Source organism: Chiloscyllium plagiosum, unplaced genomic scaffold (assembly GCF_037043375.1).
Source record: "Chiloscyllium plagiosum isolate Xiang-an unplaced genomic scaffold, Cpla_swu_hap1 HiC_scaffold_5, whole genome shotgun sequence".
Lineage (NCBI taxonomy): Eukaryota > Metazoa > Chordata > Chondrichthyes > Orectolobiformes > Hemiscylliidae > Chiloscyllium > Chiloscyllium plagiosum.
Window position 1 is genome coordinate 125,745,513 of NW_028270143.1, and position 27,340 is coordinate 125,772,852.

Consider the following 27,340-nt stretch of genomic DNA (forward strand, 5'->3'; position numbering starts at 1 on the left):
AACTAGATAACTTCAGTGAAAGGGGATGGGAAATAATGAGGTGGGACAGGTCTCATGAAGGGATTAAACAGCACGAGCTGGATGGGCTGATTGGCCTGAGACTGTGCTGTAAAATCCTCTCTAACATCGTGTTTAACACAGTTTTATGGAGGAAATGTAGAAACAAGAGAATGCGGGAAATACAGGCTCCCTAAAAATGGTCCGAAATGTGTATAAGTGCTGGGGAGTGTCCCCCACCTGGTAAAACGACACACAGCCTGACTCATAGTCTAGTTCAACCTGGAACCTGTTGTGCAATGGCTCCTTGATGATATCAGTGTGTAGCCCGTTGTGACTGGCTGTGAGGGTGCCATGATTCAGGTGAATGCACCAAGCTTTGTTGGAGTTGGTCAGATCTGAGCTCTCTCCCTCCCTCGCTATACTCCCGTAGGCGATCCCTATGCCCCAGGCAATGCCTTCAGCCTGCACCACCCAGGAGTGATAACCCGAGGTGAAGCTCTGGCAGCAGAGAATCTGACGGTGGGTCCTGAACCGCTCCGGATTGGACGGGTAAGGCTGTAGGTCGTATCCGAACGTCAGGGAGCGGGCGTCCTCAGAGACGGTCAAGAACCAGTAGGCGGTTTTGGTATCCAGGGTGAGCCGTGCCCATTCACCTAGATAGAGAGAGAAGCAGGGAACTGTTATGATGCTAATCTGTCACCTACAGTGCCAGGTCCTTACCAGAGTGAGGTCTGCAGCACAGCAACATGGAGGTCTGAGCCCAATGTGGTTAGAGCTAGTGTCCGAGAGGGAGGACCCCAGCATCTACGCTGGTTTACAAGAGCAGGAAGCCTGAAATCTCACAGAGAGTGAGCCAAAGCAGAGGAAACTGAGCCTTTGTTTTAGAATAGAGTAGAATCCCTACAGTGTGGAAACAGGCCATTTGGCCCAACAGAATACACACTAACCCTCTGAAGAGTAACCCACCCGGACCCATTCCTCTACCCTATATTTACCCCTGACTAATGCACCTAGCCTACATATCCCGGAACACTATGGGCAACTTAGCACGGCCAATTCACCTAACCTGCGTACCTTTGGATCGTGGGAGGAAACCGGAGCACCTGGAGGAAACCCGCACAGACACAGGGAGAATGTGCAAACTCCACACTGACAGTCACCTGAGGCTGGAATTGAACCCAGGTCCCTGGTGTTGTGAGGCAGCAGTATTAACCACTGAGCCACCACATTGCCCTTGCAGGGAGTGCACTTAAGAAAGTCTGTTGAACATTTACCTTCATTCCTTTATTTTTCCACTTAATACGAGGAAGGACTGTAATGTTAACTTTTAACTTTATTTCTTTATTTTTCTATTTATCACTAACAGCAGTAATGCTTTCCTTTTAAGTTTATTTCTTTGTGCAATTACTTGTATCTGAGTTTTGCACCTTCATACCTTTGTACCTAAGATGGTGCCATATGTGGCAATGTTGTACAGTTTTCACTCCTGTATTGAAATATATGTGACAATAAAGCTTCAATCAAACCAAATCAAATTTATATACAGCCCCCAATATAGTCACACATCTCCAAGATGCCTCAAGGGAGCAAATTTAATTTGATACCAAGCCTTACAAAGAGATATCTAGGTCAGGTGACCAAATGACTGGGAAATTCCACAGGTAAAGGGGGGGAGAGAGAGAGAGAGAACGCACAAAGGAGGGTGAGTTAACCTTTCAGGCCGTCCTATTTTCCATTAGAGCATGTTGAACTGTTTCTCCTTGCAGCTGCTGCCTGACCTAGAAATGACGTTGAGGATTATGAGATCGGCCATGATCTCACTGAATGGTGCAGCAGACTCAATGGGCTGAGTGGCCAATTTCTGCTCCGTTGTCTTATTGGGTTTATCCAGCTCTCCGTAAGGATGTCTACACTGGAATCCTCTTGAGTCCAGAACCTTTGACTTCAAGGAGAACGTGACCAAGTGAGCCACATCCAGTGAAGGTGGAACCAGAGCAGGCGTGTGGGCAGAAACTCAACACCAAAGTCGCACACACTCTGGCTCAGCCTCGGGAGATGAGGTAGGCCGCAGGTGAATGAAACTTGTGGTGTTTGCTCCCAATATGTAACTGGAAAGAGCATTCTGCTCACCCTCTCAGTCTGACAAGTCAAAGATTTACCAGATTGAGTCCTGGGATGGCAGTCTGATGTTTGAAGAGAGATTGGATCGGTTAGGACTACATTCACTGGAGTGAGAAGAATGGGGCAGGATTTCATAAAAACCAATAAAATTCTAACAGGACTAGACACAACAAATGCAGGAAAGATATTCCCACTGAGTGAGGAATCCAGAACCAGGGGATCATAGTTCACACATAGCAATGGGCCATTTAGGATTGAGATGAGCATAAATGTCTTTCCCCACAGAGTGGGGACCCTGTGGGATACACTACCACAGAAAGTGTTTTTTGCCAAATCAGTGAATTTTTTCAAGAAGGAGTTAGATACAGCTCTTGGGGCTAAAGGATCAAAGGGCATGGGGAGAAAGCAGCAACAGGGAACTGAGTTGGATGATCAACCATGATCTTATTGAATGACAGAGCAGGCTTGAAGGGCCGAATGGTCTACTCCTGCTCCTATTTTCTACCTTTCTACGACATTGGAGGCATTCATTCGAAGAAGGTTACCTCAGAGTACAATGGGACCTTGATCAGATGGGCCAATGGGCCGAGGAGTGGCAGATGAAGTTTAATTTAGATAAATGTGAGGACTGCACTTTGGAAAGGCAAATCAGGGCAGGACTTATACACTTAATGGTAAGGTCCTGAGGAGCGTTGCTTAACAAAGAGTCCTTGGAGTGCAGGTTCATAGTTCCTTGAAAGTGCAGTCACATGTAGGTAGGACAAAGAAGGTAATTTGGCATGCTTGTCTTTACTGTCAGTGCTGAAAATGTGTTGCTGGAAAAGCGCAACAGGTCAGGCAGCATCCAAGGAGCAGGAGAATCGACGTTTCGGGCATAAGCCCTTCTTCAGGAATCCTGAAGAAACCCGAAAATTCGATTCTCCTGCTCCTTGGATGCTGCCTGACCTGCTGCGCTTTTCCAGAAAAACATTTTCAGCTCTGATCTCCAGCATCTGCAGTCCTCACTTTCTCCTTTACTGTCAGTGCATTGAGTATAGGAACCTGGAGGTCATGTTATGGGTGTACAGGACATTGGTTAGGTCACTTTTGGAATACTGAGTACAACTCTGATTTCCTTCCTATCGGAAAGATGTTGTGAAACTTGAAAGGGTTCAGAAAAGATTTACAAGGATATTGCCAGAGTTGGAGGATTTGAGTTATAAGGAGAGGCTGAACAGGCTGGGGCTGCTCGCATCCAAATCATTTATATAAATGACAAAAAGTAGAGCACCCAGCACTGATCTTTGTGGCACCCCACTGGTCACAGGCCTCCAGTCTGAAAAAGGTTCCCTGTGGTAAACTAATGGAGAAAGTGAAGTCACATGGTGTGCAGGGTGTTCAAGCTAGGTGGATAAAGAACTGGTTGAGCAACAGGAGACAGACAATAGTAGTTGAAGGGAGTTTCTCAAAATGGAGAAAGGTTACCAGTGATGTTCCACAGGGATCAGTGCTGGGGCCACTGTTGTTTGTGATATACATAAATGATCTGGAAGAGGGCACTGATGGTATGATCAGCAAGTTTGCACATGATACGAAGATTGGTGGGGTAGCAGAAAGCATTGGGGACTGTCAAAGAATACAGGAGAATATAGATCGACTGGAAAGTTGGGCGGAGAAGTGGCAGATGGAGTTCAATCCAGGCAAATGTGAGGTGATGCATTTTAGGAAGTCTAATTCTAGAGCGAACTACACTGTAAATGCAAGAGCCTTGGGAAAAGTTGATGGGCAGAGAGATCTGGGAGTTCAGGTCCATTGTACCCTGAAGGTGGCTGCACAGGTGGATAGAGTGGTCAAAAAGGCATATGGTATGCTTGCCTTCATTGGACAGGGTATTGAGTATAAGAGCTGGCAGGTCATGTTAAAATTGTACAAGTCACCTTGTTCGGTCACATTTAGAATACTGTGTACAGTTCTGGTCACCACATTACCAAAAGGATGTGGACGCTTTGGAGAGTGTGCAGAGAAGGTTTACAAGGATATTACCTGGGATGGAAGGTGCTAGCTACAAAGAGAGGTTAAGTAGGTTAGGATTATTTTCTTAGAAAAAAGGATATTGATGGGGCACCCGATTGAGATCTACAAAAATCATGAAGGGTATAGACAGGGTAGATAGAGACAAGCTTTATCCCACGATGAGATTTCAATAACGAGAGATCACGCGTTCAAGGTGAGAGGAGAGACGTTTAAGGAGGATACACGCGGTAAGTACTTTACACAGAGGGTGGTAGGTGTCTGGAATGCTTTGCCAGCAGAGGTGTAGAGGCAGGCACGGTAGATTCATTTAAGGTGTGTCCGGACAGATGCTTGAGTAAGTGGGGAGCAGAGTGATACAGATGCTTAGGAATTGACCGACAGGTTTAGACAGTAGATTTAGATTGGCACAGGCTTGGAGGGCCTGCATTAGTTCAAGATGGCAGCTCACCCCCACCTTCTCAAGGGGCAACTAGGGACAGGCAATAAATGCTGGGCCCAGCCAGTGACATCCAAGTCCCACGAGCATAAAAAAAATTACAAACAGATCCTAAACCAGTAGAGCACTGAAGCTCATGTTGGCTGTTTCAAAGAGTGAATTAGTCCCAGCAAACACTAGAATAGAAGAATGAGTAGACCATTTGGCCCATTGAAAGAGCTCTGTCTTTTAATATGACCATGGCCAAAATTTGGCTTCAGTTCTGCTTTCTCACTTGGGAACTGGTGAATTGTAGGCTCTGGTTCAGTTGGTTTGCACTGTCACCTCCCAGTTTAGAAGGTTGAGGTGGGTTCAAATTCCCCTCTGACACTTGAACACAGAACTAAAGGTCAAAGGTGCAACACCAAGTTGACGATGCTGCTGCTCTGCTTAGATGCTGAACTGAGGCCCCTCTCATGTGGATGTCAAAGACCCTGTGGCACTATTTCAGAGAAATGTTTGTCCCTGGTGTCCTGGATAACATTTATCCCTCAATCAGCATCTCAGGAAATGGGTTATTTACTTGTTAACACATTGCTACCTGTGGGATCTTGCTGTGTACCAAGTGCCTGTTACATGTCCTCGGCTGATCCCGAGGATGGCAGGACTGTTCTGGGGGAGAGGTTGGTTTGGCTGGGCCTGTATTCACTCGGGTTTAGAATGATGAGCGGGAGATCTGATTGAAACGTACACAGTTCTAACAGGCCTGGACAGACTTGCTGCAGGAAGGATGTTACCCCTGGGTGGGACAGTCTAGAATCAGGGGACACAGTCTCAGGATACAGGGTGGACAATTTAGGACTGAGATGAGGAAAGATTTCTTCACTCAGAGTGTGGCTGACTACGGAGGCCTAGTCACTGAGTATATTCCGGAAAGTGATTGATTCATTTGTAGACTTTAAAGGAAAGAATGTCCATGAGGAGAAGGCAGGAATATAGCACTGAGGCAGAGGATCAGCCATAATCGCACAGAATGGCAGAGCAGGGCTGAATGGCCTACTCCTGCTCTGAGATCTATGTTACATTACAACAGTGATCATGGGCAGGACTTCACACTGCACTAAAGTGACCCTCCCTGCCCCAAACTGACTGACTGACTGAGTGGGAGTAAAGCCCTGGAGATGTGAGGGGTGGTGTTAACAGGCCGGGGATGGGGGAACGGGTCAGACTTCTCCCACAGGAGGTCTCGGCCATGAGAGGTTGTCCGGTAGCAGCGATGGGTTCTGCTGGGAATCTGGGCATCTACGCAAAGGTGAACAATGGAGGCCGGAGTGAGACATATCCCCAGCTTTTAGAGATTGAAGAGATCAAGCCCTCCCTCAAAAGAACAGTCACCCTCAAGAGGCGGTGGAAACTAAATATTTTTAAGCCGAGGTAGATAGATTCATGAGAGGCCATTCAATAAGATCTGATTACTCTTTTTTTCAGTCTTTCAACCCTCCTCCCTTTGCTTATCAAGAATTTACTACCTTTGCCTTGAGGTAGGACTCTATTTCCTCTACTTTTCGGACATGTATTCTCCTCATCTCTGTCCTAAATGGGCGAAGCCTTATTCTGAAAGCGTGACCCTCATCCTAAAGGGAGGTCAGGTGGGGAGATGGAAAACAGTGGCTCAGGGGTTAGCACTGCTGCCTCACAGTGCCAGGATTCCCAGGCTTGATTCCACTCTTGGGTGACAGTCTGTGTGAAGTTTGCACATTCTCCCCGTGTCTGCGTGGGTTTACCTCTGGGTGCGCCAGTTTCCTCCCACAATCCAAAGATGTGTAGGTCAGATGAATTGGCCACGCTAAATTGCCCAATGTATTTATGGATAAATGTGAGGTGCTGCATTTTGTGAAAGCAAATCTTAGCAGGACTTATACACTTAATGGTAAGGTCCTCAGGAGTGTTGCTGAATAAAGAGACCTTGGAGTGCAGGTTCATAGCTCCTTGAAAGTGGAGTCGCAGGTAGATAGGATAGTGAAGAAGGCGTTTGGTATGCTTTCCTTTATTGGTCAGAGTATTGAGTTCAGGAGTTGGGAGGTCATGTTGCGGCTGTACAGGACATTGGTTAGGCCACTGTTGGAATATTGTGTGCAATTCTGGTCTCTTTCCTATCGGAAAGATATTGTGAAACTTGAAAGTGTTCAGAAAAGATCTACAAGGATGTTGCCAGAGTTGGAGGGTTTGAGCTATAAGGAGAGGTTGAATAGGCTAGGGCTGTTTTCCCTGCAGCATCGGAGGCTGAGGGGTGACCTTATAGAGGTTTATAAAAACATGAGGGACATGAATAGGATAAATAGACAAAGTCTCTTTCCTGAGATGGAGGAGTCTAGAACTAGAGGGCATAGGTTGAGGGTGAGAGGGGAAAGATATAAAAGAGATCTAAGGGGCAATTATTTTATGCAGAGAGTGGCACGTGTATGGAATGAGCTGCCAAAGGAAGTGGTGGAGGCTGGTACAATTGCAACATTTAAAAGGCATCTGGATGGGTATATGAATAGGAAGGGTTTGGAGGGATATGGGCCGGGCGCTGGCAGGTAGGACTAGATTGAGTTGGGATATCTGGTCGGCCTGGACGGGTTGGACCAAAGGGTCTGTTTCCGTCCTGTACATCCCTATGACTCTCTGACTCTATTGCATCACCCTCCACAATTATGCCTTGTAGATGATAGACAGACTTTGGGGAGTCAGGAGGTGAGTTACTCACTGCAGTATTCCCAACCTCTGACCTGCTCTTGTAGCCACTGTGTTTATTGGTGAGCTTCTGGTCAATGGTAACTCCAGGATGTTGATAGTGAGGGATTCAGTGAAAATAACATCATTGAATGTCGAGGGGCAGTCTGTCTATGTTGACAAATCTGTATCTATCTCTGTCTGACTGGCTGTCTCCATTTATATTTCAGCCTCTGCTAGGGTCTGCCTCCTTTCTTCCACTGTTCAAGGACTCTGCCCAGATGTTAACAAGTTGTTAACAATTTATCAATTGCTTCAATTTCTTACCTATCATGTTCAGTATGATCGAGTAATATGCCATCGATTTATCGATCAGCACCTTGACTTGTTCAGATATAGAACGGATGTTCAACATATCCCTCTGATTGATTAGTGGTTTTTGGTTCTGAAGCTCTCTTGCCCTAGGATGGAAGAGGAAACATTGTCTTTGCTTCAGACAAGAACAATGTGCTCTTACACAGCAGCTTTCATACCGGTTTGAGGTGTTTCGCGAAAATACGGTCAGCATCAATTTGGTAGCGCGCTATGTTTTTGGAAACATAGTGATGGACTGCAACAAAATCAGAAGTTACTGGAAAAGCTCAGCAGGTTCAGGTCACCGAAAGGTTAACTCTGATCTCTCTTCACAGCTGAGCTTTTCCAGCAGCTTCTGTTTTTGTTTCTGATTTACAGCATTCGCGGGTCTTCTGGCTTTTATTTAGTGATAGATTACAAATGCCACTTGTCCCTCTGTATCTGTGAAAGCTCCTTCAAAACACATTCACCCCATCACACTGCTCTGAGCTCCAGAGCCCCGCACACATTCCCATTTCTCTTTGGAAGCGATGATCAACTTCACTTCCATGACCTTTGCAAGCAGGGAATTTGAAATTAAGAGATGATCTGATTGATTTTTTTTTTTATCCACTCATGGGACTTGGGCTTTGCTGGCTGCATTTATTGCCCATCCTTAGTTGTCCATGAGAAGGTGGTGGTGAGCTAAATAATGTACTTTGATTCATTTGTAGGATGCGGGCATCCCTGGCAAGACTGGCATTTACCGCCCATCCTTAACAAGATAGTGCCGAGCCATTGAATTGAACCACGACAGTCCTTCTGATGTGGGTACAGCCATAGAGCTTTCAGGCCACAGTTTTGTCATAGTGACAGTGAAGGAAGAGCAAGACGGAAATTCCAGTTCAGTTCCAACTGAGAAAAAAAACCTACATCCTCACCAATCTACAGGCACTTGTCTCCATGGAAATATGGTGGGAGTGATGCCACACCGTTGATATGGAGCTCCAGTCCCATCTTCCACTTGAGGATGGACTTTGAACAGATCCAGCAACTCAAAACTCAGCCTCCAGGAGGCACTGTGGGCCGCCAGCAGCAACAGGATTGTACTTGAATGCAATCTGTAACCTCAGAGCCTGGCCTTTCCCACACGTTATTACCATCGAGATGGGATATTAATCATGGCTCAGTGAAGAGGGCAAGAAAACGCTCGAAGCAACACCTCAGACGTTGGACTACAGGTAGGCCACTCAGTCCATCAAATCTATCAATGATCTGATGACCCTCCACTCCCTTTCCTGTTTTCTTTCTCTCCAGAACCCTTCCTAATTAAAAATCTGGCCGTCTCAGTCTTGATTATACTCAACAACCCAGCCTTCACATCTCTGTCTTAAATGGCGTACCTAGAAATGAGGTATCAACCTAGTGAAGCTACCAAACAGGTCTCCTTGCATGCCAAACAGCTTATGTAGCAAGTGATAGACAGAACTAAGTGATCTCACAGTCAATGGGTCAGATCTAAGCTCTAAAGTCTTGCCACAAAGAGTCATAGGGATGTACAGCACGGAAACAGACCCTTCGGTCCAACCCGTCCATGCCAGCCAGATATCCCAACCCAATCTACTTCCACCTGCCTGCACCCGGCCTATATCCCTCCAAACCCTTCCTATCCATATACCCATCCAAATGTCTTTTAAATGCTGCAATTGTACCAGCCTCCACCACTTCCTCTGGCAGCTCATTCCATACACGTACTACCCTCTGCGTAAAAACGTTGTCCCTTAGGTTCCGTTTATATCTTTCCCCTCTCACCCTAAATGTATGCCCTCTAGTTCTAGACTCCCTCAACCCACGGAAAAGACTTTGTCTATTTATCCTATCCGTGCCCCTCATGATTTTATAAACCTCTATAAGGTCACCCCTCAGCCTCCGATTCTCCAGGGAAAACAACCCCAGCCTATTCAGCCTCTTCTTATAGCTCAAATCCTCCAACCTTGGCAACATCCTTGTAAATCTTTTCTGAACCCTTTCAAGTTTCACAACATCCTTCCAATAGGAAGGAGACCAGAACAGCACGCAATATTCCAACAGTGGCCTAACCTATTTCTGTACAGCTGCAACATGACCTCGCAACTCCTGAACTCAATACTCTGACCAATAAGGGAAAGCATACCAAACGCCTTCTTCACTATCCTATCTACCTACGACTCTACTTTCAAGGAACTATGAACCTGCACTCCAAGGTCTCTTTGTTCCCTAGGACCTTACCATTAAGTGTATAAGTCCTGCTCTGATTTACTTTCCCAAAATGCAGCACCTCACATTTATCTAAATTAAACTCCATCTGCCACTTCTCAGCTCATTGGCCCATCTGATCAAGGTCCCGTTGTAATCTGAGGTAACCCACTTTGCTGTCCACTACACCTCCAATTTTGGTGTCATCAGCAAACCTACTAACTATACCTCTTATGCTCACATCCAAATCATTTATATAAATGATGAAAAGTAGTGGACACAGTGCCGATCCATGTGGTACCCCACTGGTCATAGGCCTCCAGTCTGAAAAACAACCCTCCACCACCACCCTCTGTCTTTTACCTTTGAGCCAGTTCTGTATCCAAATGGCTAGTTCTCCCTGTATTCCATGAGCTCTAACCTTGCCTACCAGTCTCCCATGGGGAATCTTGTCGAATGCCTTACTGAAGTCCATATAGATCATATCTACTGCTCTGCCCTCATCAATCCTCTTTGTTACTTCTTCAAAAAACCCAATCAAGATTTTTCCAGTCGCGAATGGTGGTGGACAATTACACAACTCACTGGAGGAGGAGGCTCCACAAATATCCCCCTCCTCAATGATGGAAGGGCCCAGCACTTCGGAGCAAAAGATAAGGCTGAAGCTTTCCCAGCAACCTTCAGCCAGAAGTGCTGAGGGGATGGTCCATCTCGGCCTCCCCCAGTGGTCCCCAGCATCACAGGTCCCAGTCTTCAGCCAATTCCATTCACCCCACGTGATATCAAGGAATGGTTGGAGACACTGGATACTGCAAAGGCTATGGCCCCTGACAACATTCCGGCAATAGTACTGAAGACTTGTGCTCCAGAACTTGCTGCTCCCCTGACCAAGCTGTTCCAGTACAGTTATACATTGTTATCCACTCGGTAATGTGAATAATTGCCCAGGTATGTCCTGTGCAGAAAAAGCAGGACAAATCCAACCCAGCCAATTACCACGCCAACAGTCCACTCTCGATCATCAGTAAAGTGATGGAATGTGTCATCAACAGTGCTATCAAGCAGCACCTGCAGTGACACCCATTGAGGATAGGGTTTTTATACAGCCTCCTCCTGTTAGTTATTTAATTGTCCACCACTATTAATAATAGTGGCTGGCCATACCATTGGTTGAGGGATCACTTAACCTTGACTATTTCAGACTGCTTCCATTGTTAATTCTGTTTGATGGCCCCACCAGATTGAGACCACATCTTCAGGGATGCCTGGTGCTGCTCTTTGCATACCCTCCTGCAATCTTATTGAACCAGGGTTGATCCTCTGGTGTGATGGTAATAGTTGAATGGGGTCTAAGCTGGACCATGAGGTTACAGATTGTGCTGGAGTACAATTCTGCTGCTGTTGATGGCCCACAGCGCTTCATGGATGCCCAGAGTTAAGTTGCTAGATCTGTTTGAAATCTATCCCATTTAGCATGGGGATTGTGCCACACAACATGATCAAGGGTACTCTCAATGTGAAGGCAGAACCATATCTTCATGAGGACTGTTCAGGGACCTTTGCAACTATTCCAATATTCCAGGGCACAGTCCTGAGCTGTAAGTCAGTACTACCTGTTCAACTAAATGAAACTTACTTTGAAAGGAGCTGTTTAGATTTCTGTAGGGGAGAAATAAAAATAAGTTAGAGCATTAAGTTAACACACCGAAATAAAAGAACATTAGTCTCATATTAGAGTGTTGTCTCCCAGAGTAAATGGTGGACGTGTTTGTCAAAGTTTCTTTATCATCATTCACAGAATGTGAGTTCTGCTGTCAAACAGTTTTTGCTCATCCCATGTCTCAGTGTCTCAGTGGTTAGCACTGCTACCTCACAACACCAGGGTCCCAGGTTCGATTCCAGCCTCAGGTGACTGTCCATGTGGAGTTGCACATTCTCCCCGTGTCTGTGTGGGTTTCCTCCGGGTGCTCTGGTTCCCTCTCACAGTCCAAAGATGTGCAGGTAGGGTGCATTAGCCATGCTGAATTGGCTATAGTGCTCAGGGTTGTGTGGGGTAAGTAGGAAATGCAAGGTTACAAGGGTCGGGGTGTGGGAGTGGAATACCCTTCAGAGGGTCAGTGCAGACTTGACATGCTGAATGGCCTCTCCCCACACTGTTTGGGATTCTATGATTCTCTGGGGCAGTTAAGGCTCAACCTTTGGGTTGGAGTTACATATATATGTACATACGCCAGACCGGGCAGATTTCCTCCCGAGAGGGACACTCTGGTGGCACCAGTGGTTTTTTTTCGTCATTGTCCACAAATATAATACAGGCCTCAATGTGTGACCATGGCAACATCAGGGCCTGCCCATTAACATAAAAAATGAAGTTTTTATGGTCACATTAAGTTTGTGAGCTGATAAGTAAGTGTAGCCTGCAGAGCTGTAATATACCAGTGGGTTACAAATGTGAAGTCGACACTATGTATAATATCCAGGTCAAAGCAGGCTAAAGTTTTATGTCGACGTTATCCATTTAAGCTAGACATTTTATTCCTTATTTTTAAATGAATCTTGGGTTTTGCATCTAATTACATACTGAAATCTAACAGCTGTTCAGAAAGCAGAATTGGTTAGAATGTATGAATTTTTCTGCAGCAAACTGAGATGCAAAAGCCAGAGAAACAAAGCAGCTATAGTGTTGCCTCTGGTGAGCCTCTGCCTCAGCTATAGTGATTACACTGTGACATGTTTACATAGCCAGTTCCCATTATAAATTTGGATAAAGTAATTCACAATGAGAATTTAAAAATATTGATGCACAAATGTCAGTAAAATCAAGTTCAGATTTTGTATGCAGAAAATACTTTAGTTTTTTTTTAAAACCAATTCATGGGATTTCATTGGCTAGGCTAACATTTATCCCAATGATGTGGAGATGCCAGTGTTAGACTGGGGTGTACAAAGTTAAAAATCACACAACACCAGGTTATAGTCCAACAGGTTTAATTGGAAGCACACTAGCTTTTGGAGCGCTGCTCCTTCATCAGGTGGTTGTGAGATATTTGATGAAGGAGCAGCGCTCCGAAATCTAGTGCTTCCAATTAAACCTGTTGGACTATAACCTGGTAATGTGTGACTTTTAAATTTATTCCAATAACATTCAGTTGACTTGAAAACAAAAAAATGCTGGTGATCACAGCGGGTCAGGTAGCTTCTGTGGAGAGAGGGCAAAATAACATTTTGAGTGCAGATGACACTTCAATAGTTAGTAGGCCTCCCGTGGTATTACATTTGGCAGACAAGCCAAGTCTAATTTTCAGGTACCGATATTACAGGATAGAGTGAGCTATTCAGTTCTTATTTTGAGGTCATTTTTGCCCTCAACGTATACATCTGCATGACAAACTCCAGTGGTCACATGGCCTCAAACATCTTGCCTTGCTGTAATTACCACATCCAACCAGTGGTGGCAGTAAAGTGCCCCCACTGAGAGGAGGACACCTTTACAAAGATGGTTTCCATTCTAAATATGGTCCTGGCAGTAGTACAGAGGGACCCCAATTATCCGGCGATCGATTAACCAAATTTCGGATTATCCGAACAAGATTGCAAAGTCCTGATCCTTGGCTAACTATGCTATCAGACATTCGATGAACGTGTCCTTCGGATAATCAAGGTTCCTCTGCAGTTACCTGGAAAAATGACAGACGATCGCCTTGTGTCAGACTCTGGGCCTCATCATCTATCAATTTGATCAAATCCATCTTCTCATTTAATGTTTTAGAACAGTAGCTGCTCTGAGCCGTCAGTCGGATTCCTTCCTCGTCAATCATTTTCAGCACATTCTCTTCATCCTCCTCCAGGTTCTTCCTCCACTCGGAGAACTTCTTTGATATGTTTTCTTGCAGCCGATTGATCTGCATCTGAAATTTCAATTCATGATCAGATTGTTAGATCTAATTCAAAGGTTGTCGGAGGTCGATGGAGAAAAACTGTTACCTGGTTGGGTGGGGGACATCCGAATCATGAGTGGGGGTGAGGGTGAGCATTAAAGTTAGAGCTAGATCCTTCAGGGGTGAGATCAGGAAGCAGTGCTTCGTGCAAAGAGTAGGGAAAATTAGGTCTACTCATCTCCAAAACTCTTTTAGATGTTGGAGTACTCTTGTGAGAAAGATCACTAGCCTAAAATATAGTCACTCTTTTTCTCTCCTCAGAAATTGCCTGACATATTGGAAATTTCCAGCTATTTCTATTTTTATTTCAGTTTTCTAGCATCTACAATGTTTTTAGCTAGGTTCGAACCCCAGCATGGTGACCGGGGGACTTTAAATTCCATAACTTAATGGAATCACTTGCTGGACTTAGTAATAATGATCTTGGAGCTACTGAATTGTGGTAACAACCCATCTGATATAAAAATGTCATTTAGGAAGGGGAATTTCTGCCCTTACCCGGTCTGACCTACAGTCGGGCCCAAATTCACAGCAAAATGGCTGACTCTGAACTACCGTGGCTGAGCGATTGCTCAGGGTTAGCTCAGTTGCTGGGCAGCTAGTTTGCGACACAGGATTCCCACACCAGCTGAGGTTACCATGAAGGTCACTCCTTCTCAATCTCTTCCCTCGCCCGAGGTGTGTTGACCCTCAGGTTAACCCAGCACCAGTTGTCTCTCTCCAATGAGAGTGTGTAGCCCTATAGGGACATGGGTAAACACGGACTCTGGGGCTCTGCTTATCACCATGTTCTTAATTAGGGCAATACATTCTCACCTGGCCAGAGATGCCACCTTCTGTGGAAAAGCCAAAAGAAAACAGATGTGAGATGAGCACTCAACGCCACAGGTGACTCAACACTGTCAGTCTACTGTGATAAAGCATGGAGCTAGAAAAGCACAGCAGGTCAAGGCAGCATCCGAGAAGCAGAAGAGTCAACGTTTCGGGCATAAGCCCTTCATCAGGAATGTGGGGGTGGAAGGGGGGGCTAAGAGATAAGTAGGAGGGTGGATCTGTTTTGGGACCATTGTTGTTTGTCATTTTCATAAATGACTTAGACGGAGGCATAGGTGGATGGATTAGTAAATTTGCAGATGACACTAAAGTCGGTGGAGTAGTGGACAGTGTGGTAGAATGTTACAGGTTGCAGGGGGACTTGGATAAACTGCAGAATTGGGCTGAGAGGTGACAAATGGAGTTCAATGCAGCTAAATGTGAGGTGATGCACTTTGGGAAGAATAACAGGAAGGCAGAGTACTGGGTCAATGGAAAGATTCTTGGTAGTGTGGATATGCAGAGGGATCTTGGAGTCCATGTGCATAGATCCCTGAAAGTTGCCACCCAGGTTTTTATTAGATTAGATTAGATTAGATTAGATCACCCACAGTGTGGAAACAGGCCCTTCGGCCCAACAAGTCCACACCAACCCGCTGAAGCGCACCCACTCAGACCCAATCCCCTACGTTTACCCCTGCACCTAACACTACGGGCAATTTAGTATGGCCAATTCACCTAACCTACACATTTTTGGCTTTGGGAGGAAACCAGAGTACCCAGCGGAAACCCACACGGACACGGGGAGAATGTACAAACTCCACACAGTCAGTCGCCTGAGGCGCCTGAGGTGGATAGTGCTGTTAAGAAGACATACGGTGTGTTAGGTTTCATTTGTAGAGAGATAGAGTTCCGGAGCCGCAATATCATGCTGCAACTATACAAAACACTAGTGCGGCCACACTTGGAATATTGTGAACAGTTCTGATCCCTATATTTCAGGAAGGATGTGGAAGCATTGGAAAAGGTGCAGAGGAGATTTACCAGGATGTTGCCTGGTCTGAAGGGAAGGTCTTATGAGGAAAGGCTGACAGACTTGGGCCTGTTTTCATTGGAAAGAAGGCGGCTAAGAGGGGATTTGATAGAGACATACAAGATGATCAGAGGATTAGATAGGGTAGACAGTGAAAGTCTTTTTCCTAGATTGATGACGTCAGCATGTACGAGGGGGCATAACTACAAATTGAGGGGTGATAGATTTAAGACAGATGTCAGAGGCAGGTTCTTTACGCAGAGAGTGGTAAGGGCGTGGAATGCCCTACCTGCCCCCTGCAACCTGTAGTTGACATGTAGTCAACTCAGCCACATTAGGGAGATTCGAACAATCCTTGGATAAGCACATGGATAATGATGGGATAGTGTAGGGGGATGAGCTGAGAATAGTTCACAGGTCAGCGCAACATCGAGGGCCGAAGGGCCTGTTCTGCGCTGTATTGTTCTATGTTCTATGTTTTAAACATGGAAAGATGTGGTAAATAAGAGTCAGAGTTGCGAGTGTGGTGCTGGAAAAGCACAGCAGGTCAGGCAGCATCCAAGGAGCAGGGGAATCAACATTTTGGGCATCAGCCCTTAATCAGGAATGCCCGAAATGTCGACTTTCCTGTCGACATACAAGATGATCAGAGGATTAGATAGGGTAGACAGTGAAAGTCTTTTTCCTAGGATGATGATGTCAGCTTGTACGAGGGGGCATAACTACAAATTGAGGGGTGATAGATTTAAGACAGATGTCAGAGGCAGGTTCTTTACACAGAGAGTGGTAAGGGGGTGGAATGCCCTACCTGCCAATGTAGTCAACTCAGCCACATTAGGGAGATTCGAACAATCCTTGGATAAGCACATGGATAATGATGGGATAGTGTAGGGGATGAGCTGAGAATAGTTCACAGGTCAGCGCAACATCGAGGGCCGAAGGGCCTGTTCTGCGCTGTATTGTTCTATGTTCTATGTTCTAAACATGGAAAGATGTGGTAAATAAGAGTCAGAGTTGCGAGTGTGGTGCTACCTGACCTGCTGTGCTTTTCCAGCACTACACTCTCAACTCTGACTCTCCAGCATCTGCAGTCCTCACCTTCTCCTCCTCCGTAAATAAGAGTAGACAAGGTAAGAGAGGGAAATAGTAATATGGGAAATGAGGATCAGATAATGGCGGGAAGAGTCAGAGAGGAGACAGAATCAAGACTAGAGCTTACAAAGTTCAAACTAAAGGTTCTGTATCTGAGTGTGTTTAGCATTTTTAACAAAGTAAGTGAATAGTATTAATTGAAGTGAATAACTACCACCTGATGGCCATGACTGGGACATGGATGAAAGATTGGCACCTGAATATCGATGGGTATTTGGATTTTAAGAAGAATAAGAAGCTCGGTAAAGACAGAGAAGCGTGAATGAAGGATACTTTTTAGTGATGGTTAAAGATGGCCTTGATTCAGGAAATCAAAATGTAGGATCAGTTTGGATAGATATGAAGAATATTCTGGGAATGAATTTATTAATGTGAGTGGTCTGTAAGCCTCCCAACAGTAACCACAATGAGGGATAAAGTCTACAAGAAGAAATATTGGGTGCTTGTGATAAAGGCATGGCAATAATTACAGAGACTTTAACCTACAAAGAAACTGGAAAGATCTGGTTGGCAGAATTACTCTGGGTAAGGATTTGTTTTTATTCATTTGTGGGACATGGGCATTGCTGGCTGGGCCCAGCATTTATTACCCATCCCTAGTTGCCCCATTGAGAAGGTGGGGATGAGCTGCCTTCTTGAACCGCTGCAATCGATGTGCTGTAGGGTAGACCAACAACGCCCTTAGGATTTTGGCCCAGCGACAGTGAAGGAATGATAATATATTTCCAGGTCAGGATGGTGAGTAGCCTGGAGGGGAACTTGCAGAGGGTGGTGTTCCTGTGTATCTGCTGCCCTTATCCTTCAAAGTGTAAGTGGACATTGGCTTGGAAGGTGCTGTCTGATGATCTTTGGTGAATTTCTGCAGTGCATCCTATAGACAGTACACACTGCTGCTACTGAGCATTGGAAATGGATGTTTATGGATGTAGTGCATCAATCAATCAATTAATCAAACAATAAAGTGAGCTGCTTTGTCCTGGATGGCGTTAAGCTTCTTGAGTGTTGTTGGGGCTGCACCCATCACACTCCTGACTTGGGTCTTGTAGATGGTGGACGGGTTTTTGGGAATCAGGAGGTGAGTTTATGTTTATGTGGTGAGTCCAGTTGAGTCTCTGGACAATGGATGATGATAGTGAGAGATTCAGAGACAGTAATGCCATTGATTGTCAAAGGGCAGTGGTTAGATTATCTCTTACTGGAGATGGTCACTGTCTGGAATTTGTGTGGAATGAAAGGATACAGAAAAAAATTAGCAGGGATTTTTAGCTGGGACTGGAGGGTTTAATTAGATTCCCTACAGTGTGGAAACAGGCCCTTCAGCCCAGCAAGTCCACACCGACCCTCCGAACAGTAACCCATCCAGACTCATTTCCCCCTGACTAATGCACCTAACACTATGGGCAATTTAGCATGGCCAATTCACCTGAGCTGCACAATTTTTGGAATGTGGACGGAAACCCACACAGACACGGGGAGAATGTGCAAACTCCACACAGACAGTCGTCCGAGGCTGGAATCGAACCCAGGCCCCTGGCGCTGAGAGGCAGCAGTGCTAACCACTGAGCCACCATGCCGCCCACATTTGAGATGTAAGGAGAGGCCGGATAGGTTGGAACTTTTCTTCCTGGAGCGTTGGATGCTATGAGGTGACCTCATAGAGGTTTACAAAATCGCGAGGGGCATAGATAAGGTGAATAGTCAAGGTCTTTTTCCAACGGCACAGAAGCCCAAAACTAAAAGGCAAAGATTTAAGGTGAGAGGGGAAAGATGTATGAGGGACCCAAGGAGGCAATGTGGAGCTGCCTGAGGAAGTGGTAAAACTGGGTACAATTACAACAGTTAAAATTCATTTGGACAGGCACATGAATAGGAAAGGTTTAGAGAGATATGGGCCAAACACAAGCAAATGGGACTTGTTCAGTTCAGGATGAGCTGGACCGAACCGTCTGCTTCTGTGCAATACGACACCTAGACTCTCTGATTCTATGAATGTCACTTGCCACTTGTTGGCCCAAGGCTGGATGTTGTTGCTTTGAACATGGACTGCTTGAGTATCTGAGGAGTTGTAAATGGTGCTGAACATTGTGCAATTATCGATGAACATCCCCACTTCTACTCTCCTAAGATTCCCTGAAGGTATTTAATTGGTGCCACATTAAAAGTTAAGCAGGAAATAAAAGCTCATGGTGTAGGGTGTAACATATTAGCTGGCTGGCAGAGAAGTGAAATGAGTGAGAGGTATTTGTGTGTGTGTGTGTGTGTGTGTGTGTGTGTGTGTTCACATGTAACAACATGTAAGTGTGCAGGCATGTGTGCATTTGTGTGCATGTGAATGTGAGTGCATCTGCACGATTATTTGTGTCTGTGAATGTATATGTGCAAGTGTTTCTGTCTTTGTATGTGTGTCTGTGTGTCTGTCTATGTGTGAGAGTGGGTCTGTGTGTGTGTGTCTGTGTGTCTGTGTGTGTGTCTATGTGTGACAGTGCATCTGTGTGTGTGTGTGTCTATGTGTGAGATGTGGCTGTGTGTGTGTCTACATGTGTATGTGAGAGTATGTCAGTGTGTGTGAGAGTGTGTCTGCATGTGAGTGTGTCAGTGTGTGTGTGAGAGTGTGTCTGTGTGTGTCTATGTGTGAGAGTGTGTCTGTGTGTGTGTGTCTGTGTGTGTGAGTGTGTGTCTGTATTTGTGAAAGTGTGTCAGTGTCTGTCTATGTGTGAGAGTGTGTCAGTGTGTGTGTTAATGTGAGAGTGTGTCTGTGTGTGTCTGTATGTGAGTGTGCCTGTGTCTATGTGTGAGAGTGTGTCTGTGAGAGTGTCTGTGTGTGTGTGTCTCTATGTGTGAGAGTGTGTCTGTGTGTGTGTCTATGTGTGAGAGTGTGTCTGTGTGTATGTGTGTGTGTCTATATGTGAGAGTGTGTCTGTGTGTGTGACTGTGTCTATGTGAGAATGTTTCTGTGTGTGTCTATGTGTGACAGTGGGTCTCTGTATGTGTCTGTGAGTGAGAGTGTGTCTATGTGTGAGAGTGTGTCTGTGTGTGTCTGCATGTGTGTCTGTGTATATGTCTGTGTGTGTGTGCGAGTGTGTGCGCGTGTGAGTGTGTCTGTTGTGAGTGTGTGTGTTATGTGTGTGTTTATGTGCCTACCTTCAATTCATCTTCTGATTTTTGGAGATCCTGGTATTTGAAATGATAACTTTGTTGAGTTTGCAGAATACTCCTCACGCTGCTTAGTAGTTTTCCCTGCAAAGAGAGTAAATAATATTTCAATGTGAACTTTAATGTAAGACATGATTCATTTGTCATCACTGAGTCACTTACAGATAGAAAAAACATTCAAGGATGCTCCTCAGGGTTACCAACTCTCCAGAATTGGCCTAGAGACTTCAGAGCAAGAGCAAAAATTGTGTAGGATCTTCCTATTTCCATGATCACTTTTCTCTTAATAATAATGTTACATGAAATAGGAATAAACAGATATTCCAAAGATCATTGAGTAGAGAATCTCCAGCCACTCGCATCAGTCATTCCAAATGTGAAGGGAGATTAAGGTTAAAGAAAGAAGACATGTTATTCACATGGAGTTAAGTCTTTGCTTTACACCTGGTTATGGAAATCTTCTGTCTGTGGGATCCCTGACACGTTAGGATTACCATCTGCAAAAGACACCCTTTCCTCCAGAGAAGACTGCTCCAGCTGCTCTGCTTGATGTCCTCCCGCACCATCACCATTTACTGCTGGAGGCTCTGTTACAACAAATTGAATGGTAGTGTAATAACATGTTTATTCAGGAATGGCTATTCCGCATGGCTAGCAGAATTGTTTTCTAATTGGCTCTGGGCAGGTAGAACATCATGAGGATTGACATGCTCTGTGCCCAATGGTGTGAGGATTAGGGGCAGGAAGTCATGTGACAAAGTCACTGGAATGCCCCCTAATCAGAGTTGGCAACCACAGCAGCTGGACTGAAACCGAGGAGGTTCAGGGCACCAGAGCATCACTTGACCCTTTGTTGATGCATTGTGCCAACTGTTCGACTGACTAATAGAAACATAGAGTTATTCAGCATGGAAACAGACACTTCAGTCCAACTCATCTGTGCCAACCAGCCATTTGCTGGCATTTGGCTACATCAGTTCTGTAGAAGGGTCACTGGACCCAAGACATTAACTCTGATTTCTCTCCACAGATGCTGCCAGATCTGCTGAGCTTTTCAGCAATTTCTGCTTTTGTTGTTAATGTTCTGGAGACCCAGGTTCGGAACCCCCCACGGCAGGTGGTAGAATTTGAATTCAATAAAAATCTGGAGTCAGGACTCTAACGGTGACCAGGGAACCATTACCAATCATCGAGAAAAAACCCACGTGGTTCATTAATGTCCTTCAGGGAAGGAAATCTGCCAATCTCACATGGTCTGGCCTACCTGTGACTCCAGAACCACAGCAATGTGGTTGACTCTTAACTGCCCTCTGGGCAACTAGGAATGGGCAATAAATGCTGGTTGAGCCAGTGACACCCAATTCCTGCAAACAAATGTATTTAAAAAAGGGTCATGTGTAGACCAGACTTGGTAAAGATGCAGATTTCCTTCCCTGAAGGTCACCAGTGAATCAGATGGATTTTAATGGTGTCGATGAGGCAAGTTTTCAATTTTAAATAATTGCACTTATGTTTTAACCAGATGCTATGGTGAGATGTGGGTTTATACCGAGTCTCTAGATCACGAGTCCAGTGACATTACCATCACACCTCAAAGTTAGCTATAGGATTGGAGTCAAGGGGAGGGGAGGAAATTGCTGGATTCCAAGGTGGTGTGGCCTCTCCCCAGCAGCCTGGGCCTCACTCCCACGTGGAGGCCTGGCCTGATTTGCACGGTTACTCCTCTCCCTGGTGACTAGGGGAGCACAGAGGGAACATACCCCACACAGGGTGGGAATTCCCTCAGATTTCTCATTCAGTCCCTGGTTGAATGGCAGTGGGTATGTGAGGGGGTGTATCTGAGGGTGACGGAGAGGGAGGTGTGGGCTGGGATTTGGCAAGGATGTAGTTTTCACAGGGCTGGTGCCAAGCTGGGTTTGGGGAGCTGGAGGGCAATGGGATGTGCCCTGAAGTGGGGTGGACAGAGATTGGAGTCCTGGGCTGCCGGGTGAAGGGGGTAACAGATACCCTTGGCCAGGGAGGGAAAGCTATGGTGGCTTTGAGAGAATTAGGTTTCCCAGTGTGAAGGGCAAGTGTCCCACAGTCCTGTCTTCCAGCTAAGATACACTGCACTGTCACTCGATAATTATTAGGTAAAAAAAATGACTGCAGATGCTGGAAACCAGATTCTCGAGTAGAGTGGTGCTGGAAAAGCACTGCAGTTCAGGCAGCAGATTTTCCTGCTCCTCAGATGCTGCCTGAACTCTGTGCTTTTCCAGCACCACTCTACTCGATAATTATTAGCCATAGCTTCCCCAGCTCCCAGCTCTATTACTCTGGGATTTTTATAGAGCTGTGACTGGGCGGGATCTCATCGAGCAGAGGGTCAGAGCTCTGGCATGTTCGATGTGTCTGTCCTCTTGACCATAGAAACCCCAAGGGTAAGGTTAAACCACTCAAGCAGAGTCTACTATAACTTTAACTCCAATTCCTCTTTCCTGCCTCACACTATTGGAATCTGGATTAGTGGTGCTGGAAGAGCACAGCAGTTCAGGCAGCATCCGAGCCTTGGATGCTGCCTGAACTGCTGTGCTCTTCCAGCACAACTAATCTAGAATCTGGTTTCCAGCATCTGCAGTCATTGTTTTTACCTCACACTATTGGAAACTCAGCCTTGAAGATATTCTATATCCCAGCCCCCAGTGAGGGAAAGAATTCCATAGACCAAAAACCTCAAGCAGAAAACATCCTTTCTCATCCCTGTTTTCAATGGCTTATTCTGAAACAGGACCCCTTGGTCCAGACTCCCCCATGGAGAGAAACATCCTCTCAGCATCTGCCCCTCAAAGTCCAATACAGTCCACACTATCTTCACCCTTGTCAACACCATTTCTCTCTCTAAAAAATCCTTTCATTCAGCTCATGGAATCTAACAGCACAGGGGAGGCCATTCAGTCTGTTGTGTCTGTACTAGTTTGTTGTCAGGATATCCTCATTTGTCCTGCTGTTTCCCCAGTGCCCTTGGCAAAACCCTTGCCTTTTCAAGGCTTGTTCGTTTCCTTTTTAAGGTCACTTTTCAAATACTTTTGACTGTAACTTCCGGAATTTTCTAGACTTTTCTAAACCAAAGTAATAAAAAAAACTTCTCTGAATCCTGCCTCTGCTACTTTGTAAATTCTTTTCAGTCTTTGTGTGTGCTCTTGTTACTGACCCTCTGGTGTGGTAACTGGGGGATGACAGTGCCTCTCATGGTGACCTGCACCCTAACTCCATGGTTTTGAAGATCCCAACTGAATCTCCCTCCATCCCTGTTTCCCAAAGACACTGCAGAACTTTATTCCTCTCACTCACCTTAATCTCGGCCGCTGCCTTTTCCAAGCTGAGCAGGGAGTGGGTTTTGTGTTTGCCTGTTATTGTACACGGCCCACACACACACTCTCCATCGTCTTCACAGTAAAACTCCAGAGGCTCCTTGTGTTCACGGCACTGTCTCTCTATCGGATCGCTGGGAAGTCTGGCCGCAGGCTCACCTACGCTCACCACCTGAAGTTCCCCTCCAGGTAAGGGGAGCTTGGCCGTGAGGGCAGAGGCAGCTGCTTCCTCAGGCTGGCTTGCCACGTCCGGCCTGGGCTCCGAGACCGACGGATTGGCACACACCGGGCAGTCCAGTCTGCCCACAGCTTTCCCCTTGGCCTGGGAATCCTCGATACAGTTGGAGCAAAGGTAATGGCCACAGGGCAGTGCGTCAGAGTCAGGGAATGGGCAGTGGCAGAAGGCACAAGTTGGCTGCTCCTCGGTTATGCCCATTTCCTCCATCCTTAGTGAAACCTCGGGGAGAGTGTAACCTGCAGCAGCAGTCTGCAGTCCGACTGACTGGGAGGGACTGAACTCTGTCTGTTACACTCTCGAGATTCACTCCAACTGCAGATTAACCCTTTGTCAGCTGCAGCAGATTAACCAGGCTACAGTTAAACACCTCAAATGCTGAAATCAAAACAGCAAGTCCTGGAGAAACCCAGAAACTTGGGGAGAGAGAGAGACAGTTAGTGATCCAAGTCCAACTCTTCTTCAGAACATATTGAGAAGTTGGGTTTTACGTTCTGGAGGAAGGTGGGGAGGAACAATTTTCAGACTGGAGGCCTGTGACCAGCGGTGTTCCACAAGGATCGGTGCTGGGTCCACTGCTGTTCATCATTTATATGAATGATTTGGATGTGAACATAAGAGGTACAGTTAGTAAGTTTGCAGATGACATCAAAATTGGAGATGTAGTGGACAGCGAAGAGGGTTACCTCAGAGTATAATGGGATCTTGATCAGAGGGATCTGAGGAATGGCAGATGGAGTTTAATTTAATAAATGCGAGGTGCTGCATTTTGGGAAAGCAAATCTTAGCAGGACTTACACATTTAATGGTAAGGTACTGGAGAGTTTTGGGGAACAAAGAGACCTTGGAGTGCAGGTTCATAGCTCCCTGAAAGTGCAGTTGCAGGTAGATAGGATAGTGAAGAAGGCGTTTGGTATGCTTTCCTTTATTGGTCAGAGTATTGAGTACAGGAGTTGGGAGGTCATGTTGCAGCTGTACAGGATATTGGTTAGGCCACTGTTGGAATATTGCCTGCGATTCTGGTCTCCTTCCTATCGGAAAGATGTTGTGAAACGTGAAAGGGTTCAGAAAAGATTTACAATGATGTTGCCAGGATTGGAGGGTTTGAGCTATAAGGAGAGGTTGATAGGCTAGGGCTGTTTTCCCTGGAGCATCGGAGGCTGAAGGCTGACCTTATAGAGGTTTACAAAATTATGAGGGGTATGGATATGATAAATAGACAAAGTCTTTTCCCTGAGGTGGGGGAGTCCAGAACTAGAGGGCATAGGTTTAGGGTGAGAGGGGAAAGATATAAAAGAGACATAAGGGACAACTTTTTCACACAAAGGGTAGTGCAATTACAATATTAAAAGGCATCTAGATGGGTATATGAATAGGAAGGGTTTAGAGGGAAATGGGCTGGCAAATGGGACTAGATTAGATTAGGATATGTGGTCAGCAGAACAAGTTGGACTGAAGGGTCTGTCTCTGTGCTGTACATCTCTATGAGTCTAAGTGGGACAGAAGGCAAGGTGAATCAAAAAGTGTGGCACTGGAAAAGCACAGCAGGTCAGGTGAAGGGCTTGTGTCTGAAATGTTGACTCTCCTGCTCCTCGGATGCTGCCTGACCTGCTGTGCTTTTCCAGCACCACACTTTTTGACTCTGACTCTCCAGCGTCTGCAGTCTCCACTTTCTCCCAGAAAGCCAGGTGAGCAGACGGTTAGAGACTGAAGAAGATTTAAGATCAAAGGCCTCTGGATTGGTCCTGCAGGATTGTAAAGGTGACATGGAGTTGTTCAAGTAAGGGACAAAGGCTAACCCAGAAAACTGCAGACCTGTCAGCGTGATGTCAATTGTGGGAAAATGGATGAAGATAAATATATACTTAAAGAAAATTAGGAATAGGGTTTATTGTCACGTGTACTGTTTTACAGGAATACTGGAGTACAGTGAAAAGTACATAATTTCGCTAATCCCAGTGACATCTCAGGTACAATTTACCCAGATACAAAATCTTAGGCAAAATCTAGAAAGATCAAGAAATAAGAGTTTGACATGACAGTTCTCAATGTAAGGTAGTAAATATGAATTTAAAGTTAGAAGTTCCAAATTACAGTCCTCCTTTAGTCACGGGCCTGCAGTCGCTCCACGTTAGGCTTTCCCCATGAGGAGTCGATCTCTCGATCCCCACGCCTCCACACTGCCATCTCATCGCTGACTGCTGGAGTCCCACCTGCCCCCACCATGCCATTGACTGCCAGAGATCTGCCTGAGCACACTAACCTCCTGGTGGCTGACTGGCAAAAGTGCCCATTCAGGGTCCCCAGACTGCCCCACCACATTCAAGCTCCCTCTGGAAGGTAAATGGAGGAAGAAAACTAAAAGAAAAATGAAAGGAAAAGAAACAAGGAAGAAGAAAGAAACACAGTCAGAGCCCTACTGCACCGCCATCCTGTCAACCTCAATTTAATAATAAATTAACAAACACCAGACAGTCCACATGGCAGGTCATTTTTGACAAATTTAAGTGCGTTCTTTGACAAGGTGACACAGGCAGTGGATGAGGGTAGTTTTCTTTTTCATTCACAGGATGAGGGTGTTGCTGGCTAGGCCAGCAGTTACTGCCCATCCCGAATTGTTAAAAGTCACCCACATTGCTGTGGGTCTGGAATCACATGTAGGCCAGACGAGGTAAGGAGCTAAAAAATGTGTTGCTGGAAAAGCGCAGCAGGTCAGGCAGCATCAAAGGAACAGGAGAATCGACGTTTCGGGCATAAGCCCTTCTCCTTTGATGCTGTCTGACCTGCTGCGCTTTTCCAGCAACACATTTTTAAGCTCTGATCCCCAGCATCTGCAGACCTCACTTTCTCTCAGATGAGGTAAGGATGGCAGTTTCCTTCCCTAAAGGACATTAGTGAATCAGATGGGGTTTTTACAGCAAATGACAATGCATTCATGATCATCATTAGATTCTTAATTCCAGATTGTTATTGAAGTCAAATTCCACCATCTGCCGTGGTAGGATTTGAACCCAGGTCCCCAGAACATTACCTGGCTCTCTGGGTTTACAGCCAATCAATAATACCATCAGGCCATTGCTTCCTGTAGTGCTGTGGATGTTGTATATTTGGATTTATATAAAGCATTTGAAATGGTGCTACATAGTATGTTAGTTAGCAAATGAGAAATGTTTGGGAATGATGGGACCTTGACAACATGGACTAGAAATTGCCTCAAGGATAGGAAACAGAAAGTAGGTATAGATGGGCATTTCCCAGATTGGAGACATGTTGAAAGTGGTCTTCCCCAGAGATCGGTGTGGGAACCGTTGCATTTGCTGATTTATATAACCAATTTGGAGATAGGGATGAGGTGGATTCCTTTGGAGGGTTCAAAAGAGAACTGGATATATTGTATATCTGAAAGGGATGGATTTAGATGGCTATGGAGATAGGGCTGGAGAATGGGACAAGCTGAGTAGCTGTTTTGGGAGCCAGTACAGGCACAATGGGTCAAACGGCCTCCTTCTGTACTGTAACATTCTATGATCCTATGTTTACATGGACAATAGGCAAGAGGGATGGGAATAGTTATAGAGAAGTAACAAAGCTTTGATCCAGAGATGGTGTTAATGGCAGAATGAAGGTCAGATCTAACCTGGAAGCAAAACCATGCAAACAAGGTATAGACAGTGGGGAGGGGGGGTTAGTGATTGTAACGGGGTCAGCCAATGGGACATCAAAGAATATGAGTTCCCTGATTGGGGCTGTTAACCATAATCCAATCAGAGACCCTCTATCTAATTGGGACTCTGATTACCTGACTGAGTGAGAGGCAGTACTATTAGTCATTTG

At 45.6% G+C, this 27,340-nt stretch overlaps 1 protein-coding gene across 1 annotated transcript; it reads right to left on the reverse strand.

The window, feature by feature from the left end:
• Window positions 1–132: 132 nt before the first annotated feature.
• On the reverse strand, window positions 133–23,716 carry LOC122550336 (E3 ubiquitin-protein ligase TRIM7-like). The gene is made up of 6 exons (XM_043691063.2): window positions 23,252–23,716; window positions 19,910–20,005; window positions 13,510–13,740; window positions 11,469–11,491; window positions 7,592–7,725; window positions 133–653 (listed from the first exon to the last, which is right to left on the reverse strand). Exons 1-6 carry the CDS (start codon window positions 23,714–23,716, stop codon window positions 133–135), a joined length of 1,470 nt encoding a protein of 489 aa, XP_043546998.2.
• Between the last annotated feature and the right edge of the window lie 3,624 nt (window positions 23,717–27,340).

Bases quoted from the DNA above. Each gene is read 5' to 3' on its own strand.
- LOC122550336 (XM_043691063.2), bottom strand. From the start codon at position 23,716: ATGGAGGAAATGGGCATAACCGAGGAGCAGCCAACTTGTGCCTTCTGC. The intron at 20,006-23,251 runs GTGAGTGAGAGG...CTCTCTTTGCAG, and splicing joins AGGCAGCGGCCGAGATTAAG to GGAAAACTACTAAGCAGCGT. The intron at 13,741-19,909 runs GTAGGCACATAA...TTGAAATTTCAG, and splicing joins AATCAGAAGATGAATTGAAG to ATGCAGATCAATCGGCTGCA.